The sequence below is a fragment of the Cricetulus griseus genome, chromosome 2 (assembly GCF_003668045.3).
Source record: "Cricetulus griseus strain 17A/GY chromosome 2, alternate assembly CriGri-PICRH-1.0, whole genome shotgun sequence".
NCBI lineage: Eukaryota > Metazoa > Chordata > Mammalia > Rodentia > Cricetidae > Cricetulus > Cricetulus griseus.
The window spans coordinates 150207147-150227112 of record NC_048595.1 but is presented as its reverse complement, the minus strand read 5'-3'; the positions used below and the strand labels follow the sequence as shown (position 1 = coordinate 150227112).

At 40.8% G+C, this 19966-nt stretch overlaps 2 protein-coding genes across 2 annotated transcripts in view; both read right to left on the bottom strand.

The window, feature by feature from the left end:
• Positions 1–2861: 2861 nt before the first annotated feature.
• LOC113833789 (transcription factor 24-like) lies at positions 2862–7168 on the bottom strand. Its single transcript, XM_027398864.2, has 2 exons — positions 6770–7168; positions 2862–2975 (listed from the first exon to the last, which is right to left on the bottom strand). The coding sequence occupies exons 1-2, from the start codon at positions 7166–7168 to the stop codon at positions 2862–2864; spliced, it is 513 nt and encodes a 170-aa protein (XP_027254665.1).
• A 1239-nt stretch (positions 7169–8407) lies between these two features.
• Positions 8408–19966, bottom strand: part of Ppp1r42 (protein phosphatase 1 regulatory subunit 42) — a 33197-nt gene continuing 21638 nt past the window's right edge. The window contains exons 7-8 of the mRNA XM_035439008.1: positions 17272–17419; positions 8408–8519 (exon numbers count right to left, since the gene is read on the bottom strand). Of these exons, the coding sequence (XP_035294899.1) occupies positions 8408–8519; positions 17272–17419 (260 nt within the window). The remainder of the gene's footprint in view (positions 8520–17271; positions 17420–19966) is intronic.

Below are 19966 nucleotides of genomic sequence, written 5' to 3'. Positions count from 1 at the left end.
TGCATGAAGTGAAAGAAATTTAACTGAGGATTTCTTGTGCAGATTATGGGCTAACACTGTGACCCAAATATATCAGTCCTTGCCTTATGTACTCTGTTGAGGACATCATGGTGAAGACACAAACACTGAATAACTATCTATCTTCTAGGAAGATTTTCCATGTACCATGTTCAAGTTATACAGAGACAAGTGCAAATTTAACAGATTAATTTTCTAATTTTATCTTAATAATACCCATTATCCTGCATCATGAATTAAAATAGCCTGCCTTTTGAACTTCTATTTGAAAATATTCAACTCTGATATTTTTCTAATCTTCCTAAAGCTGTTAGTATATTTAGCAATTCGATAAAGTGTTTTGGAATACATGAAAACATTTATAAGTAGGTAAACGGAAATGAGTTACAACATCAAAGGCAAGGTTCTACTTAATAGGACAATTTAGAAAAGTAATAATTCAACAAAAATCCTATCTTTCCCCCTTTAAATTCTATAAAATTATGGCCAAACTAACAAACTGGCATAATTAGCAAAAAAAAAAAAAGTCATTTGATGAATTTTCCGCTACAAACTGAGGTGTTTACAGCTCTATTTAAGGTAACTTTAAAGAAAGTTTGACAGTTTCACATCTGGCCTGACCTTGTCTGTGCTAGTAGACCTCTGGCAGGCATGGTGAACATTCCGAAAACTCTCCAGTCTTTCTTCAAGTAAGGTGGCAAGCACCAGCCCCACCAGGCGACACAGTACAAGAAGGGCAAGGGTTCCCTGCATGCCCAGGGAAAGAAGTGTCATGACAGGAGGCAGAAAGGCCATGGTTAGCCAACAACACCGATTTTCTGCTGCAAAGACTACTGAGGCTTGAGTGGACAAACTCCACTGCAGATCAAAGAGAATTCTGACACAGATGAGATGGGAGCACTGCCAACTGGGAGGTGATGAGAGAAAGGGTCAAATAATCCAGTTTATTCTAAGCCGTTTTTGTTATGAAGACAATAAACCATGAGGTTATTATTCACTTCAAACAAAAAGAAAAAGCATGGCCACAGGTTGGATCATCTGAACAGCAGGCCTGGCTGTCATGTGATCTTTAACTTCCCTGCTGCAGGAGACAGGAAAACTGAGCTGAAAATAATTGGGGTTTTTGGCTGTTATGTAAATGCAGCCAAGTCCACTAATATGTCTCTTTCCTTAAATTGAGTTCAGCAACTTTAAAACGGGGTTCTCAAGAGATGAATGAACATCACAGCTAGAAGGGTGTGTCGTAAAACAAGAAGAGGTGAGGAGGACATGTCGGGAAAGGAATGAGGTGAATGTCTCATTTCTGTTATATTCCTCTCTTGGGGTTCAGTGTGTTTCCCAAAACACCTGTGTACTACTCATGGCTCATATGGGACTTCTCTGAGATTTTCCCACTTCCTAAAAGCTGTTAGCATATCCAACAGCTTAATTAATGTTATCCAAATCTATAATGTAAGTTACACTGCTTAGGTTTTAGAACATTTGTAATGACAAGAAATAAAGACCAATCTGATCAAGGGCAGAGCTGTGCTAACTTTTTCACAGGGTGGTTTTTATCTTATTACATTTGTTTGTTTTGTGTGTTGTGTAGTGGAGGTCAGGGAACAACATTTGGGGTCAGCTCTCTCCACTGTGTAGGCCATGTGACTGAAGTTAGGATGTCAGGCTTCATGACAAGCACCTCTACCTGCTAAGCCAGCCAAGCTAATTTTCTCACAGTCTCTTGCTGAACACAGAAATCCTTGGTATAGTCAGGTGCTTTCTGGGCCCGTGGCAGTGTGTGGTGCAGAGAGGAGAGTCTGCTGATTCATATGGGGACAGACTCAAGCCTCAGTCAACCTGTGTCCTTAGTCTCTCTCAAGGTACAGATCACTGGCAGAACTCCCCAACCAGTGCTGAAAATGCCACTTTCAGGAAGGCTATGTCTGAGCCCGCCTAACTATCCAGGATGGGAAAGGAGATGGGGTGGATATGGTGTTGCCAGGAGAAAGAATGGTGAACCCTGCACCCAGTGGCACCTGAGCCCCTCTTCATACTGGCTTGTATTACTAGTTCCATTCCACTTGGAATGGAAGTCAGATTTTAATACTGACCAACTTCTTGAAAGGTAGTCATACCATATTTCATACAGAAAACCATTTCTCGTATTCCATATACATTTTCTATTTGGAAAAAATAACTACATACAGAAGTTACTGCAACAGTCTTTGTATACACACACACACACACACACACACACACAGAGCCCAGATGAAAAATGATCTTGCATCTCTTAACTGAAATGGCCAACTCAAAGCACACACTGGCTTTCACAAAAATACTAGTATAAACACATTATATTTATTTTTTTGAAACAGGGTCTCACTGTATAGCCCAGGTTGGCCTCAAACTCTATGTAGAGAAGGCTGGGCTCCAACTCATGCCTCTGTGTCTTGGAGTGCTGGAATTATAGACACGCAACATCAAACATTTTATTTCTTAAAACTAGAAAGACTGTATTCATATCAACTTTTAAGTTTGTAATAGACTACAGAAAATGTGGAAGGAAATGTGTGCATTCGTTGGGTTCATATAACTATATGCTTTTGTACATCTTTCATTCCTCCTAATAGTTTCTCTTTACTATGTAGCAGTGACACAATGACTAAATTAGCTATATATTTTTATACAGGGATGATTATTCCATTCCACATTTATTCAGACAGATACATTTTGACATTCAACTACAGGTTTCAATGTAAACTTCAGAAACGGTTTGTTATGTCCAATGTAATAAATACAGAATTATTTCACAGTCTGTAAAAACAACAGCCACCACTCTGCTAGGCCCCCCAGGAGACAGCCTACGGCTGTGAGGCCGTTGGAGTGTTGCTATGATTTGCCTTTTCTCCAGAGACAGGATGCTTCAAGAACTGACCAGTGGCGCCAATGTACAGTCTTGATCTCATGGGCCACTTCTGAAAAAAGAGTAAGGAAGAATCTGGAAGTTAGTCTCTATGCCATACAACATAGGTGTGTAATAGACTTTAAAACACATTAATGTTAGTGAGGTATTGTGTAGCTTCTAAGGATTCTAATTACAAAGTCTATGGGACAAGATGAAGACTCCTTAGCAGTGCTAGCGATAGAAGTGAAGAAGGCTTTGATTATAACTGTAAAAATAGCCAGGTGGTGGCAGCACACCCCTTTAATCCCAGCACTTGGGAGGCAAACAGGCAGATCTTTGTGAGTTTGAGGCTATCCTGATCTAATGAGCGAGTTCCAAGACAGCAGGGCTATATAGAGAAAGCCTGTCTCGAAAAAAAACAAAACAAAACCAACAAAACCAATGTAATGAGTGTTTGACAAGAACTGCAAGAAGTTAAAGAGAATGAATATTACTGAGATGTAGAAAGTCTACCACTGTGTTTTAATTCCAAGTTAAACCTAAAATTAAACTAAATTTAAAACATTAGTTTTAAAGAAGCTGTGCTCAGTTATAGACAAAGTAGACATTCAAGGACAGTGGCATTATACGGAAAGGACTAGGCAGCCTCTGGGCAGCAAGGGCAGGTAACTTCACAAAGCAGCCTATATTCTTTAGTTTGGGTTTTCTGTAGCCTGGTGAGTGACTATAGATGGTGATAGTGTACTTTTTATTTTCTGATACACCTGAAGAAATGATTTTGAATGTTTATAGCACAAATGGGCAATGTCTACAGAGACAGATGTGAGATTATTCTGGTTCAACATCATATAATACACACACACACTGAAGCACAGCATTGGATCTCACAAATACATAAAATTTTCACATCAAATGAAAATAAAAATGTTAGTAGGTGGGTGTGTGATATTATCTGGAAAGTCACTTTTCTGTGGCAGCCAACAAAAGTCCTATTTTAATGTCACCAGGTATGATTAGTGAATACAGTCCTGAACGCTTTTTTTCTACTGAGGTATATTTATTTTATTCTCAACTTGGTTTAAATCACAATGATTATAAATTCCTAGGTTTGCATACAAAGTGATTAACTTCATTATGGCATCTTCATATGCATCCATGCGTCATTATACCTTCTTCTCTATTCTAAGTATATTTGAAGTTATGTAGTTTTGTTTAAACTTAGAAAAATTGAGCCATTAACCAGAACTGCGCCTGAAACTTAAGATCTTTAAAAATGCATTCTTATTCTAATTAAATGACCCCCAAGCAACAGGACCCCACTGTTTTTAAATTCTTGCTTATCATTGTTACCGACAATGTTTCTCTTGGGACCCAGCAATTAGCAGAGTCAGCTGTGCTTTTCTCTGAGTTAAAGGCCTGAAATACACTCCTGTTCTCTTGGAGAATTGTCCCTCTGGGCCCCTAGTGCTGATTGAAACTGCCAATTTTCCAAGTGGATAAAAGTGGGTTTAGGCATTGCTGCAAAAGTCCAGTTTTTTTCTTTTTTGATTTATTTACTTTTATTTTAAATGCATTGGTGTTTTGTCTGCAGGTATGTCTGTGTGAGAGTGTCAGATCTTGGAGTTACAAATAGTGTTGAGTTGAATGTGGGTGCTGGGATTTGAACCTGGGTTCAAATCAGTCAGTGCTCTTAACCTCTGAGCCATCGCTCTAGCCCCGGAATTCTAGTTCTTAAAACTCCCTTCCAGTTAAGCACAAAGAACCCAGGGCCTTGCAAACTCTAACCATGAGCTCCACCCCTGACTATACCTTCCTCTGTCATCTTCGATACTCTAAGGCCCCTAATCATTTTAACATGCTCCTGATATTAGTAAAAAGGATTGATAATTCAAAGCGACAGACTGGAATATTTGTTAAAATATCTTTAGTAATTTGTGCAGTACTTAGCATTACAGGAAAACAGTAATTTTAGAACACTTACTAAAGACTATCTACAATAGTTTATAATGAGACTTTACTTATCGAGAAAGTAAAAATGATCAGAATATTTTTACTCCCTTTATATTAAGGATAGACTTAATATTTAAACATTTCAACAGTGTCTATAAAATAGAGGCAGGCAATTTTAATTAAGCATGTACAATTTCTGTCTTCTGAAACTCCACGGCTTGTAGTTTAGACTGTTTTTCTTAATACATATAACATGCTTCTTTACAGAACTATATGACAATTTATATTTTTGTTTTTAGTTCTACTGTATTTATTCATTTAGGGCTGGGATTAAGTCTGTCTTACAGTTGTATTCCCTGTCCTAGAGCAGAGATTTCTTCATAGTATTAAATCAAATGTTAGACTTAAAAAACATACCAGTCTCTTGTTAGCTGTCATCAATTTCATTTTTATGGGACAATCTTTGGCCCTCTATAATTATCTCTGGGTTTAGAAATCTAGATATTATGATCATTGTCTTTTAAACTCAGACAGCAAATTAGATTGATTTTCCTTAAAACCATTACCACTACAAAACCCTTTGGCTCTCCCGCTTTCTAATACTGATGTCTCTAGTATTTCTCATTCAAGAAAGCTGTGTGTGACACTGAGGTGAAATACTTGACCTCATTCTAAATTTTATCAACTACGAGGGAGGCATTTAACTTCTGCTTTTGGTATTGAATCTTAATGTTTCAATAAGCTTTCTTGGAATATATGGCAAATATCAAGTCAAAGAAATCTATTAGTGGGATATTTGAATAGCATTAATCTAATGCTATTGTAATACAAAATTCTTAATTGTAACGTGTGACTTTTCAGTTATAATGTTATAAAACTCAGGGACAGGATGGGTTCTATCATTATTATAAATCATATTTCATGTTTTCACATTTAACATTTGAATTGCTTTGTCTATCACCACATTGACAGTATTTTCAAAGTGAGTTTTGTTAAGATGCATTCCATAATTTTAAGTACAAATAATACTAGAGGATGTGTTTTATTATATTTCAACAAAATGTAATTCCTCATTTTTGTTACTCAATAATTTCTTCAACGCTTAGATATTTAAGAGTAAGCTCTAATTGTGTGTATTTGTGTTCAAATATTTCAGAATAGTGGGACAAAAATATGAACATTTAAATTTAGCAAATTCAGAAATTCTTCATTTTGAAGAGAAAAACAGATCAATGGAAGGTTTCAAAAGAAATCTAGAAAACGATGATGCAGAAGTTACTGCACTACAGGTGAAAAGTCAAATTTTATACCACACTCATGACTGCCTCATGGATATGTAAAGAAATCATGCAAAATGGTTTCTCTTGGCTAATTTGAATACAGACCAATTCACCCAACCCACATGCCAATCTAACCTGACAGTTACATGAAACATTTTGGGGTTTTGTAACATTGTTGGTAGCTGTGTAGTCCACAATATTTAACTGTGATTGAAATTTTATTCCTAGGGACCAGAATGGTCTCATTTGTTTTTACTCCTCTTTTTCCCCCCAATTACTGTAGGGGCAAATAATTAATTCCACTATTCCATTTAATTTATGAAGTCTTTGGAATAGCTCAAGAGAAAGACAATAGGAATGTAGTTATGTAAATTAAGACACTTGACTCTTGAAGGGCATAAATGTTACCAACTTACAACAGCTTCACCATTTTTCACCCTGAAAGAGTGAAAGTACTCATCTAGGATTAAACGCCCCAGCTTTCTGGTTGCACACTGTTAAGAAGCAGCCTCTTGTATTGGGGACCTTGTCACCATCGCCCGGACTCAGGTAGCTTTCTGCCTGACGGGGAGGATGTCAGCTCCGTGGTGTCTGCTCCAGAGGGGCCAGGGTGGCTCCCGGGGTCCCAGCCTACCTTAACTGGGTGCAGGTAGCCGTCGCCTCTCAGTGCTCCCAGACTGGGGTCTCCCGGCGCCTCGGTGTCGTCCTGCAGACTGCGGGTGAGGTGGGCGATGTAGGTGGTGGCCAGCAGCAGCACGTCCAGCTTGGACAGCTTGGTGTCGGGCGGCACCGACGGCAGTGTGCGCTGCAGCTCCAGGAAGGCGTGCCGCAGGGTCTGCACGCGGCTGCGCTCCCGAGCGGCGTTCGCGGCGGCAGGCCGGCCACCCCCGGAGCGCGCCGTGACCCCGCCGGAGCCTGTCTGCCCGGCCCCGGTCCGTCCCGGGCTCGACTCGCGGGCGGCGGCGGCGGCGGCGGCGGCCGACGGGGCGGGCTCGGTGCTGCGTGGGCTGCCGGACGGACGGCCGCGCTCCATAGCGGCTCCGGCTCCGGTTCCCGCGGCGAGCACTGCAAGGGAGCGGGGCGGCCGTGAGACCCGGCACCGCGGGCTCACCCTCGAGTCCCCCGTGCTGGGCGGCTGCTGAAGGCGCACAGGGCTCCCCCGGTCCCCGCAGAGGCATCCCTCCCGCCCTCCCGGGGAGACGTTGCTGCGGGGCCCCCCGCCGCACCTCGGACTTGCCTCACCTTTCCCCGCAGCGGCCGGGCGTGCGGGGTTCGGGTGAGCAGTGCTAGGCGACCAGAGGCGTCGAGCAGGGACTTTCACTCCATTGCCGTCCAGCCTCTGCTGCTGCCTTTTATGCGGGTGTCCAGACCCAGCAATTGGGAGGCCCGCACAGGCACGTCGGGCGAGATGGGCGCCCACCAGAGCCCCTAGGCGAGGGGCCACGGCGTCGCGGAGCCGCCCCCCTCGGCGGACAGACTCATCAATCAAACCGCTCGGGGGCGGGACGGACACCTGGCCCCGCCCCCTGGCCGCTCCGGACCTGGCGGCTCGGAACAGCTTGACTTTCATCTCCTGGAGCACAGCGTGAGTCCCCGCCCGCTGTTTATGCGGTAGAACCCCTTCCTCGGCCCAGCGTGACCTAGAGACCTGCCATCCGCCCCTTCCCTCCTTTTCACCTGTGCGCCCAGGCTCAGACCCGATCAGACAGACCCGGAAGAAGCCGCCGGTCCCCGCATCAGCGGGACAGAGCTCTGCAGCCCGCACCGGCCTTTGCGGGGAAGCCGCCCCGGACACGGTCCTCGACGCAGCCCAGCCAGACACGCTCCAGACCGGGGGCTCAGAGCATCAGATGTAGACTGTCACAGAGGACGCTGCTCGCTTATAGGTTCTTAAACATTTCCCGGCAGATTTGTGACTTTCCACGTCGGGATTACCAAACCACAGATAGTAGTTTAGCTCAACTTAACACGGCGATGTAATGTTAGTGAACCAGGGTGATCCTTAGTTGCAGTGGGCTTTATGTTTGGAAAGCACGCCCAGATACCATAGATTCAAGGATTCGCATGCAATAAGAAATCACATTTCATTTCCTGATAAATTTTATTTAACAACTAATAAAGTAAATAGATCCCAGAATTCACACACGGAAAGTAAAGTCTCAGATTCTAAAAGAAACAAATCAAACAAGAACCGAGATAACCGAAGCCTACAAACCCTCACAACACGCCGTTGCCTAGGTCTATGAAGAAATCAAATCAAGCGAGGCTGAATTTACTCCTTTTCCTCAGACAAATGTTCCTTTACTTTTGCGTTTCGAGGAAGGTGAGGCTCATGGATATCATTTTTTATTATCAAGCTTTTAGATCCCTTCAAAGACAGATTCCTGTATTTACAAACAAAAACAACACGTTAGTATTTAATTAACTTGATATGCAAACAAACAAATAAATAAATACAGACAGACAGACATAAAACCCAGGGCACACTAACCGAAGTAAAGGCACATAGCTAGTCAGGTTTTAAAAGAAACCAGAAACAAAACATTTCCCTCTTTGGGAGGTACAGGGAAATAAGGCGGCTAGACGGGCTGTGGCCATGCAGGAGTGTTGAGTCTTTAACTTTTGCCCCAGTCTCAGAGGCCTCAGTCTAGCCCAGCTTGTTGCTCTTTTGCTGCTCTTGTGTGCCCTGAACAGCAGGGGGAAAGGGACTGATAGTCACAGACTAGACCGCTGAGCCTCTCTTTTTGGTCCCATATTTGCTACTGCAGGTAGACAGATTCTAAGTCCAAATTGCTGAGACTAGTATTTTCAGTAACTTTAAATATAGATAATCCTAAAACTCCATTATTACATAACTAATAAGTAACAGGTGCCATATGGCGCTTTTCATGTGTTGATTACTTGGCGGGTATTTTCTCATTGTGCCTTTACAAAAACTGAGGGTTTTACATTTTACAGTTGGGAGGATAGGGTTCTCCGGGATTGGGCAACGTGTCCAGTGTAGCAATCCTAGTAAATGGCTAAGGTGGGGTCAAACCAAGTAGATGTCCCTAACATTTATGATTTTTGCAGTACTATTTATTGAGTGTTTACATTTTGTAAAAAAGTTTGTGTCTATTAAGATTCATACTTTAGATTGATTGATACCTTATTAGCAGACCAAAATATGTTCATAGTGCATCTTTCTTTGAAGTTCTTAGTTATCTAGTTTTCCAAAAGTATGACTTTAGAATGTCATAGATTTTATTCATTGAGTGTGTTGTTAAGTCTTAGAAATATTTTTAAGCCTTTTAAATATGGCATATTGTAATGTTAGGATTGTCTTTATAATAAAAGCTAAAAAGCAAATATCACAGAGCAGAGAATAAAATATTTAAACATTTTATACTATACATATATTTTGTATATATTAAACCATAAATTGGTTTCAACTATTTCCCTCATTGTTTAAATTAAAGGATAACTTTTAGCCTGGTAAGGTAGTTTAATCCCGGCACCCGGGAGGCAGGCAGGCAGGCAGGCAGATCTGTGAGTTTGAGACCAACCTACATTTCAAGTTCCAGGACATCCAGAGCTATATAGAGAGATAACCCTGTCTCAAATAAATATATAACTTTTACAGTTAAATTTATCCTTTGAGTGTATAGTTTAGCAAGCTTGGGAAAATATATACAATACTATAGCTTCCATCAGAATAAGAACACAGACACCTTTGTCATCTGCAACAATTCCCTTTCCATAGTCAAACTTTTCTTCCACCCCCAGTTCCTGTCAAGTCCTGGTCCATTTTCTGTCACCATGGATTCCCTTTTGCCAGAATATCACACAAATAGAAGCACATCATAGTAGGTTTCTTTTAAAATCTCACCACTTTCACTTAACAATGCTTTAGAGACCCATTCCTATTGAGTATATCTACGGTTCATTTTCTTCCATTGTTGAGTAGCATTTTTAGTGTGTGTGTGTGTGTGTGTGTGTGTGTGTGTGTGTGTGTGTGTGTGTATGCATATATATACATACACATATGTATTACAGATTATTTATTCATATCCCACTTATCCCACTTGAGATATATTTGATTGTCTTAAATATTTAATGATTACAAATTGACCATCCTAAATACCCAGGTAGAGTTTCTCTTGAGTATAGATTTTCATTTCCCTTAGGAAAATTTCTTGGACTGTATATTTAACTTTACAATGCATCAAACTATTGTGCTAAGGGCCTCCTGATTTTGCATTCCCATTTTTAGTGCATGAGTTCTAGCAGCTCCTTATGTGATCAGTATTTAGAGATTTATTTTTATTTCATATCCATACTGATATGCTGTTTTCCTTTGTGTATATGAGGCAGGGCGTGTTTGTGCACATGTGAACAGGTATCTGCTGATGTTTGAGCATCACCAGTTTGGCTAGGCTGGCTAACCAGTGAGTGTTCAGGTTCCACCCATCTTCACCCACTAGTGCTGTAGTGCTGGGGTACAGGCCTGCGCTGTGGTGCTGGACTTTAGGTGGGTGCTGGAGATCTGAACTCAGGTCCTCTTGTTCGTGCAATATGCACTTTACTGACTGAGTGAGTTCTCTCTCCGTGGCTCTAATGTGTTGTTAAAGACAAAGATTGAGCCAGTGTTTACTTAAGTCAAATAATTTTACAACCTAGAGTTCTTTCTTGCCAGATGCTCACAAGTCCATGTATACTGCCCACATTGCTCTCACCCCAAGTGGCTGCAGGTGACTTTAGCTGCACAGGGGTATGCTTATCATTCATCTCAGTCACTTCCTCACCTGTTTGCCTTTCTGTACCTTCCTGGACCTGGGACTATACTTAGCAGAGTCTCTCAGAGCTTGACTGATTGAATCAGAATATTCTTTTATCAAGAGTTCTAGTATTTAAAAATTGTTTAAGTAATATTTACCTTTCAAAATATAGGCCTTTTAAAATGGGAAGTAAGAGTTGTGTTAAATTAGGTTTACATAACTGATTTATAGAGTAAGCTACTGACAGCACTGAAGGCAGAATTTCCAAACATTTGCTTAGTCTGTTAGAACAGAAAATCTTTATGATGCTTCCCACCATTGCTCTTGGCAGTGGGGAGTGGGAGTGGGATGGGGGTTGGAGGGATGGGGGGATGGGGGAGGTGTATCCTTCTCTCAAGAGAATTCTTGGAGAACTGCAGATCAAAATGTTAATATTTTATCTACATTACTGATACACACAATGTTTATTTGGCACATGAAATTAAATATACTGAAGGAACAAGTAGCAAAGCAAAACTAAGGGCATTTTGACTTTGCAAATGCTTTTATGTAAAAGCATCCTAGAGTTTTAGGACTAAAAATATTACTGCGGTTCTTAAAATTCTTTTTGAAGCACAGAGATCTGTTATTACAACTGTTTAAACATACCCTTACCAGTCATGAAAGCCAGTTATTTTAACTATTGAAATACACTTTTAATTCAAAGGCACTTCTTCCCACAGTTTAGCAAATACCTTAGCTGGGTATTTCATAAATAGTTAACCAAAACAGAGGGGGATGGATAGTCCTGAGAATTACGAGTCCCGGGTTTCATGTTCCTTAAAGATGTCTGAAACCTACCACAGCCTAACCCATATGAAACGGTATTTTTACATTAGCAAAATACATGGGTGTATGGTTATCAGCATTGCTTGCACTTGAGAGATAGTTAAGTAACTGTTTGCCTTCTTCATGGTATAGTGCTTTACAGTGCTCTAGGTGGATATTGTGAACAACATACATAGATTTAATGCCTATTTTTAAATCACTAACGTTCAAGCTCTCCCTAGCATATTTGAAAAGAGAGGAAACATCTGTCAGAATTACTTACTGTGACAACTACAGAGGAAAGCAATAATATGTACTGCTCTTGCTTATTTAATACCATACATTGTTTTTAATTGAACAAGGAAAGCATTTGTTCACAATCAGCCTTTAAATAAAAAGTAGTTTAGAGCCAATCTTTAATTAAAGTGTACTTTGATAGTATCAAGTTCAGTTTGAGGGTCACAAACAACGTCAATAAGTCTGACTTTTTTCTCCCTGCAGGGAAAGCAGGCTTGTGTAAATATACACGTGTAGACTGCATGCATTTATAAGAGACAGGGAAAACATTCTCCTGTCTTCGGACAGATGTTGCTTCGCAGTGCTCCACTTTGCATACGGGCACAACTCCCAGTGTGCAGAGCCCTCAAGGAGTGTGCAACAGATTGTTGCTTTTGGAACACCGTTTTCTACCTCTCCACAGGTTCCTCACCTTGACTGTTAAAACAGCTTGTAAAAGTATATTATGGATGTCAGCTCATTCTCACCTTTAAAATAGTTAAGGGAAAGGGTTGCTTTAATAGATTTTTTTAGAAACTAGAAATCTAATCTTTGTGTTTGTGTTCAGATGGGTTTGGTGTGTGTGTGTGTGTGTGTGTGTGTGTGTGTGTGCTCACACTAGGTAAACACATCATGCTAGGCAAATATGCTCTACCACTGAACCAACACTCTAGGCCAAATTATTATTTTGGGGGGTGTTTTTTATTTAAAATTTTTTTTCATTTTACATAGTAACTCCAGTTCCCCCCTCCCCTTCTGCCACCCAACTCCCTTCCTAACAACCCCCCCATCCAATGGGAGATGCTTTTAGAAAAAAATCATTTTTTTATTTATTGTTTTTTCCAGACATGATTTCTCTGTGTAGCTTTGGAGCCTATCCTGGCACTCGCTCTGGAGACCAGGCTAGCCTCGAATTCACAGAGATCCTCCTGCTTCTGCCTCCTGAGTGCTGGGATTAAAGGCGTGCGCCACCAACACCCGGCTCTTTTATTTTCTTTTTAATGATTTATCTATTTTTATTTTATGTGCATTGGTGTTTTCCTACATGTACATCTGTGCAAAGGTGTTGGATCCTCTGGCACTGGAGTCTCAGCTGTAAGCAGCCATGTGGGTGCTGGGAATTGAACCTGGGTCCTTTGGAAGGAGACAATCCTCTTAACTGCTCAGCCATCTCTCTGCCCCCTCAGGCCAAATTATTAACACTTTGTTTTTAGTATTTTACCAGTCTTCCAACTTTAATCTCACCATCTTTTAGGGTTTTGTTTTGTTTTGTTTTTGACATTAACTTACTAAAGTTTTCATAGCTGCATTCATAGATGAAAGTGCTGAACCATATGTTTGCCTTCTGCTTTATATGTGTAGTATATCTCAATTAAAACATGGAAATTACATACATGAATCATGATTCAGAAACAAAAATGGAAACTAGTTCATGTGAACAAATAAAAAGATTCCCTCCTCAAATTACTAAAAGGTGAGCATCAGGCACACATTAAAAAAAAAACTTTTGTGAAGTAGTTGGGAAAGTTTCATGATATATTTTGTCACCTTCTGTTAAAGAGAGACATAACTAATACTACCATCTAGTCAAACTAAAATCTTTGGAGTCACCAAAACAATATTTGGTGATGTGGAATAATATTCTTGTTCACTGTAAAGATTGGTCACTCATATTGGTTTAATAAAATGCTGGTTGGCCAGTAGCCAGGAAGGAAGTATAGGCAGGGCTACCAGACTAGGAGAATTCTGGGAAGAGGAAGGCAGAGAAGCAGTCACCAGCCAGACACAGAGGAAGCAAGATGAGAATAAAGTACTGAGAAAAGGTACCAAGCTAAACATAAACATAGATAAGAATTGTGGGTTAATTTAAGTTGTAAGAGTTTGTTAGTAATAAGTCTGAGCCATAGGCAAAACAGTTTATAATTAATATAAGCCTTTGTGTATCTATTTGGGACTAAAGGCTGAGGGACCAGACAGGACAGAAAATTCTGTCTACAATTTGGCATGCTTTCAGGGAAAAGGTTACCTGAGGAGATAATAAACATTTAAAAGGAAACATTTACATAACATTCCCCCTCCCCAGGATAAAACTGAAAACTCAATTGAACATGCTCTGTTTCCCACAGTCGTAGGAGCTCATCACAGGGCCCACACTCTGCTGCTTTTTAGGGCAGTTGATCTTTGCAGCAGAGAGGGAATTTTCACTTTAAAAAAACACCTTTAACTCTGAGGTCCGAGTTAGGATAATGAGAGGAGAGCGATCACTGTTTCATTAGTGCGCTCCTAATGATTTGGACGGCTCATGGATGCAGAACATGTGTTGTGTACCACAGCTCACTACAGATCCAGTTGCTATGTGGTAATGTATAAAATTCACCAACTTTGTTTCTTGAGGCTGTGTATATTATCCTTTTTTGTTGTCGAATCCACCTTGTGACATACCAACTGTTGTGGAATATTTGTACAATATGTGAAGATATAGTGCTGTGATTGGTTTATTGAAGAACTGAATGGCCAATAGCTAGGCAGGAGATATAGGTGTGACTCCCAGGCAGAGAGAGAGAGAGGGAGGAAGCAGGGGATGAATCAAGGTGCAAAAGAGTAGCCTACCAGTGTGGAGAAAGCAGGATGGGCACTACAGAGAGATGTTCAGCCAAACAATTGAACGTAAATTTAAAAATATGGGTCTCGAAAACCCAAAAATAAATAAGCAAATAAATAGTGTGGGTTACTTTAAGATATAAGAATTAGTTAGGAACAAACCTAAGCTAAGGCTGAGCTTTCATAATTAATAAGAAGTCTCTGTATCATTATTTGGGAGCTGGCTGGCAGGACAGGAAAAGACCTGTTACAACCAACAGTACTTATAGAAGCCTTTGACAAAGAAACACCATCTCAAATCTGAGCTGTGGGGTTTACGCAGGTGTTGCCTGTCTTTAAGAGACTAAAGGGTGCTGCAGGAATGCTGGTTTTGAAGGTTGTGTGTGAAGAGCAAACATGTTGTCATGCTGTTCTCATGTGAATGAAGAAGAGGCGAAACTAGGACTCCTTTTGCAGTTTTCCTCTCCTCTCTCCATCAAGCATTTTCAGACTTGCAGACCCACACCTAAGTCTGCACCACAGCAGCCCTGAGCTGCTTTGTGTGCGGGGAGGGGTTGGACAGGGAGGGCATTGGTACTAGTCCCAGGGCTTTTTCTGATGGGGTTTGGCTAGACAGAGATTGTCAAGTCTCCAATGACAGAGGAGACCATGAAAGGAGAATCACACGACAGACCCCTCTGCCCTTCAGCAGGCAGTTCTGGGAAGAGGAATGCAATTCCATGGTACGTCTGCTGGCTCTGATTACTTTCTCAGTGAAATATGTATTGCCCTTCATTATAGTGAAATGAACACTACTGTATGATTGGGGGACCAGCGGAGCAATCATTGAGTTGGTTTATAAATGCAAAGGAGCCGGACAGTGGTGGTGCATGCCTTTAGTCCCAGCGCTTGGGAGGCAGAGGCAGGCGGATCTCTGTGAGTTCGAGACCAACCTGGTCTATAAGAGCTAGTTCCAGGACAGCCTCCAAAGCCACAGAGAAACCCTGTCTCAAAAAACAACAACAACAAAAATATCAAATAAATAAATAAATGCAAAGGAAGGGTGGGCTCAATAGTAGAAACGCTTGTCTTGCATGACTCAAGCACTAGGTTTGATCCTAGTACTGCTCAGGAGAGGAGGGAGATTGAACAAATAAGAGGGAAACTGAAAATAAATGGGAAAAAAAGTTGAAATAAAATGTATAGAATGTGTTAGCATCTATTTGGCTAATGATGCCCATAGCACTGTCAACATATACAGCAATTGTGGCAGATCTGGCTCCCCACCTGGCTTGCAAAATATTTGAGATTAGGATTGCCTAACTTGAGTTTTGTTTTTGTTTTTTGTTTTTTTGTTTTTTTTAAGACAGGATCTCTTTTAGCTCAGGCTGGCCTTGAAGTTGTGGCTGATAACAATCTAGAGTATCATTTTAAGGTGTGTTACTTTTGTTTTTGTTGTGGAACATTTGTTTAATGATGTAAGATGTGTTGCTTTTGTTTATGCTGCATCTGTTTAACTGTGAAGCTGTGATTCTTTGTCTGTCTAAAACACCTGATGGTCTAATAAAAGAGCTGACCAGCCCATTGTGAGGCAGGAGCAAGGATAGGTGGGGCTAGAAGGCAGAGAGAATAAATAGGAGAAATCTGAGACACAAAGGAGCAAGAGAACAAGGAGAGGATGACGCTAGGGGCCAGACAACCAGACACCCAGCCACACAGCCACCCAGCCACACAGCCACCCAGTCAGCCTCGGAGTAAGAGCGGGAAGTAAGTTATACAGATGTAAGAAAAGGGAAAAGCCCAGAGACAAAAGGTAGTCAGGATAATTTAAGTTTAGGAACTCTGACTAGAAAAAAGCCAAGCTAAGGGTGGGCATTCATAAATAAGAGTAAGCCTCAGTGTATTTATTTGGGAGCTGGGTGGCAGGTTCCCCCCCCCAAAGTAACTGAGAACCCTAAAGAATAAAGAGCAAAAGAGTAAAGAAAAACAAGCAAAACCCAACCACTTTGAACACCTAGTCACCCTGCTTCAGCCTCTGGAGTTCTGGGATTGTAGTCAAGCCTTATCGTAGCTTGCTTTTGAATTTTTATGTTGTGTTATTTAACGTATGGGAAGTATATATCTTAGAACACATGAAGTTATTTCCCAGAATGGCATAACTTTGTATAAAAACAATGTCATCTTTTTTTTTTTTTTTTAAATCATTAGGAGAACCATAGCAGATTTATGTAGACCTAAACAGTATAGAATCAAAGCTTAAAATGGACACTCAACCTTTTTTTTGTTTTTTCATAAACCCCTTTGGGATCGAATGCGACTTCTAATGTCTTCAGAGCACGCAGGTTCAGAACTTTTGTCTTGGAGCCATCTGTCATACCCTCTTTGTTCTACCGACCCCCATCCATTAGAGCCCATCATCACCTGCCACCTCACCTTCCTTTGAGGAGATCCTTCTCCCTGATCATTCAGACATCTTTATCCAAGTCTTCAGGGACCTTGCTACCCCAACCTTTACCTCACTGAGTGCATCAAATCAAACTCCCAACTTCTCCAGAGCCATCCCCACTTCTGCAGTTTGATGATGTTTGTGATGACCAACACTGAAGTTGTGACTGAGAACAGATGGCTAAGAGGACCCCTCTGCATCTGTGTTGACACTAAGGGTACCCCATTCCCTTAAAAGAGAAAACCCATGCAAACATTTGAAAGAACCTACCTCATGTCTTCAGAAATTTGAGTTTTATCCTCTGAAGATGGATTTCCATTTACAAAGTATCTCTGTGCATCAGAGAAAAAGACTACTTTTGGATTACCCACCTGTGGGTAACAAACAGGAACTATGTGACGTATTGTTTCAAAGTTACCTGTAGTATACAAAGAATTAAAAGTATCCTGCTTTGAAACTAATTACTAGATTATGAAATGACATTTTTAGTATCTTAAATTATATGTTATGCAATTAAACAAAGACAAATAAACCCACAGTAAAAAATCAATAATAAAATTAATATCCAAAATAAAACATTACAGACTTTGATATAGAAAAACCACACAGGAAAATTCATAGTTAATTCTTATAAAGAAAATGGACATGCTAGCATTAATATAAACATTAACTGACTTAAATTTTGCTTTTCTAAATTTATTTTCAAAGTAACCTTTAGGGCATGGGTCAGTTGTGTTGTTGGGATTTGTTCATACTCTTACTTGAGCAATTATACCATATCATGTATAGCTTCCAGCATGATGTCCCTTCTAGTGGGGACTGCCTTGTTTACCTCTAATCCCAACTGCCTTCAACAGCCCAATATCTAACATGCATAACCATTTCCCTCAGTGTTAGAGATTAAACTCAGGGAGGCGCTCATCCTGAGCTGCCTTTAAAGATATTTATTAAATCAATATATTAATCTTCCATGTGCTATGAAAGCAAGTACTTTTTAAAAGTTCAATCATTTTGGATCTTTTTGAAGTACTCAATTATATTTCCAACTTTGATTTACATGGCTATCTTTAAGTGTATTTCTTAACTGTAAGATTCTTGAAGTCAGAAACAACATCTATGTAATTTTACTTTAATTTCCAGTATAGAGCTACACATTTAGAAGGCTTCCAAATATATAAAAATTATTACAACATGTTAAAAAATGAGGATGATGAAGATTGCTTCTCTTTGTGATGGTTGATTTTGATTGTTTGGTGGGCAGGGGTGATAGGGAGATGTCTCAGTGGATAAGAACACTTGCTCCTTGACCATGAAGACTAGAGTTTGAATCCCAGGATCTACACTGGGCAGCTCACAGATGCCTGTAACTCCAGCTCCCAGGGACCCACACTTTTCTGGCCTCCGTGGGCACCTGCACACACACAAGCATTAAAACAGAAATGGCTAGAGGACTAGAGGAGCACACATCTGTGACAAGCTTACAGGTTTGATTAGGTGCTGAGGCCTCTGGATAATCATCTGTGATCTGATAGCATTTGGGGAACTGGTTAAAAAGTAGGAAGCAAGGCTTCACTGGAGGAAGTAGGTCTCTGGGGACATGTCCTGAGTGGCTCTAACTTGCCCTAGCTCGTTTCTCTTTTTCCTTTTCTCTGCTTCCTGTCTACCAAGAAGTGAAGAATTGCCTGCATGGAACGCTCTACCGACACAACGCTTTGCCTAAGCACACAGGTGGGGCAACCATTGGCTCAAACAACCTTCCGACATTATGAGCTAAAATATATTCTTTATTTCTAGTCACAGAGCTAAGGAAGTAACCCACACATTCTCCGTCATCACTGACACCTGCTGCCTTTGTTTCATTTGAGACAAGGTTCAGGCAGCCCGAGGCTGGTCCTGAACTTCTGATACTCTTCCCTTCCAAGTGCTGTAATTACCAGCATGTACGGCCACACCTGGATATTTTTTTTAAGATTTATTTTTATTTTATGTGTGTGTGTGTGTGTGTGTGTGTGTGTGTGTGTGTGTGTGTGTGTTTTGCCTACATGTGTTTATGTGTACCACATGCATGCCTGGAAAAGAGACATGCTCTTAGCTGGTGAACCACCTCTCCAGTCACTTCCCCACCCCCATCCCCTGCCTGGACACACAGGTGTTTTAAATAATGGCCCATTCTGGCTGGTGTGAAAACTCATCGTCAGGACTACTGAGTCAGCATCTCCTCATGCTCCACCTACTTTATTGTGCTGGCCGTTTTTAATGTCTCTCTACAAATGTCCATTTAAGTCCCTAATCTATTTTGAAATCAGGTTATTAATATTTCTTTGTCTTTGAGTTATAGGAATTTACTATTTTGGAGATTACCTTCTGTCTGATACATGGCTTGGAAGCATTTTCTTCCATCTCATAGGCTTCACTTCGTTATTTCATTTCTTGTGTAGAAAAGGCTTGGTTTGATCTTGACTGACCTATTTATTTCTGGTTTTCTGTCTGAGTCTTCAGTGTCACAACCATGGAGTCATTGCCAAGATGAATTCCACAGAGCTTACCCACTCTTTCCTTCCAGGATTTCATGGATTTCTGTCTTTACATTTCTAGTCCACTTTAAAATGATTTGGAATATGTGGGTACAGTTTCCTTTCTTTAGAATGTGGCTATGTAATGCTCCCAAACCTGTTGAAGCTACTGCCTTTTTTTTTTTTTTTCTTCTTCATTGTGTATATTTGCCACATTTGTCAAAATCAGCTCATGTACATTTGTGGCTTTGTTTGTGGGATTCGTGTTGCCCATTGCTCTCAGTGTGTCTTCTACTAATTCCATACTGGGTTTTTTTTTGGGGGGGGGGCGCATTTCAAGACAGGGTTTCTCAGTGTAGCTTTGGAGTCTGTCCTGGAACTAGCTCTTGTAGACCAAGCTGGTCTTGAACTCACAGTGATCCGACTGCCTCTGCCTCCCGAGTGCTGGGATT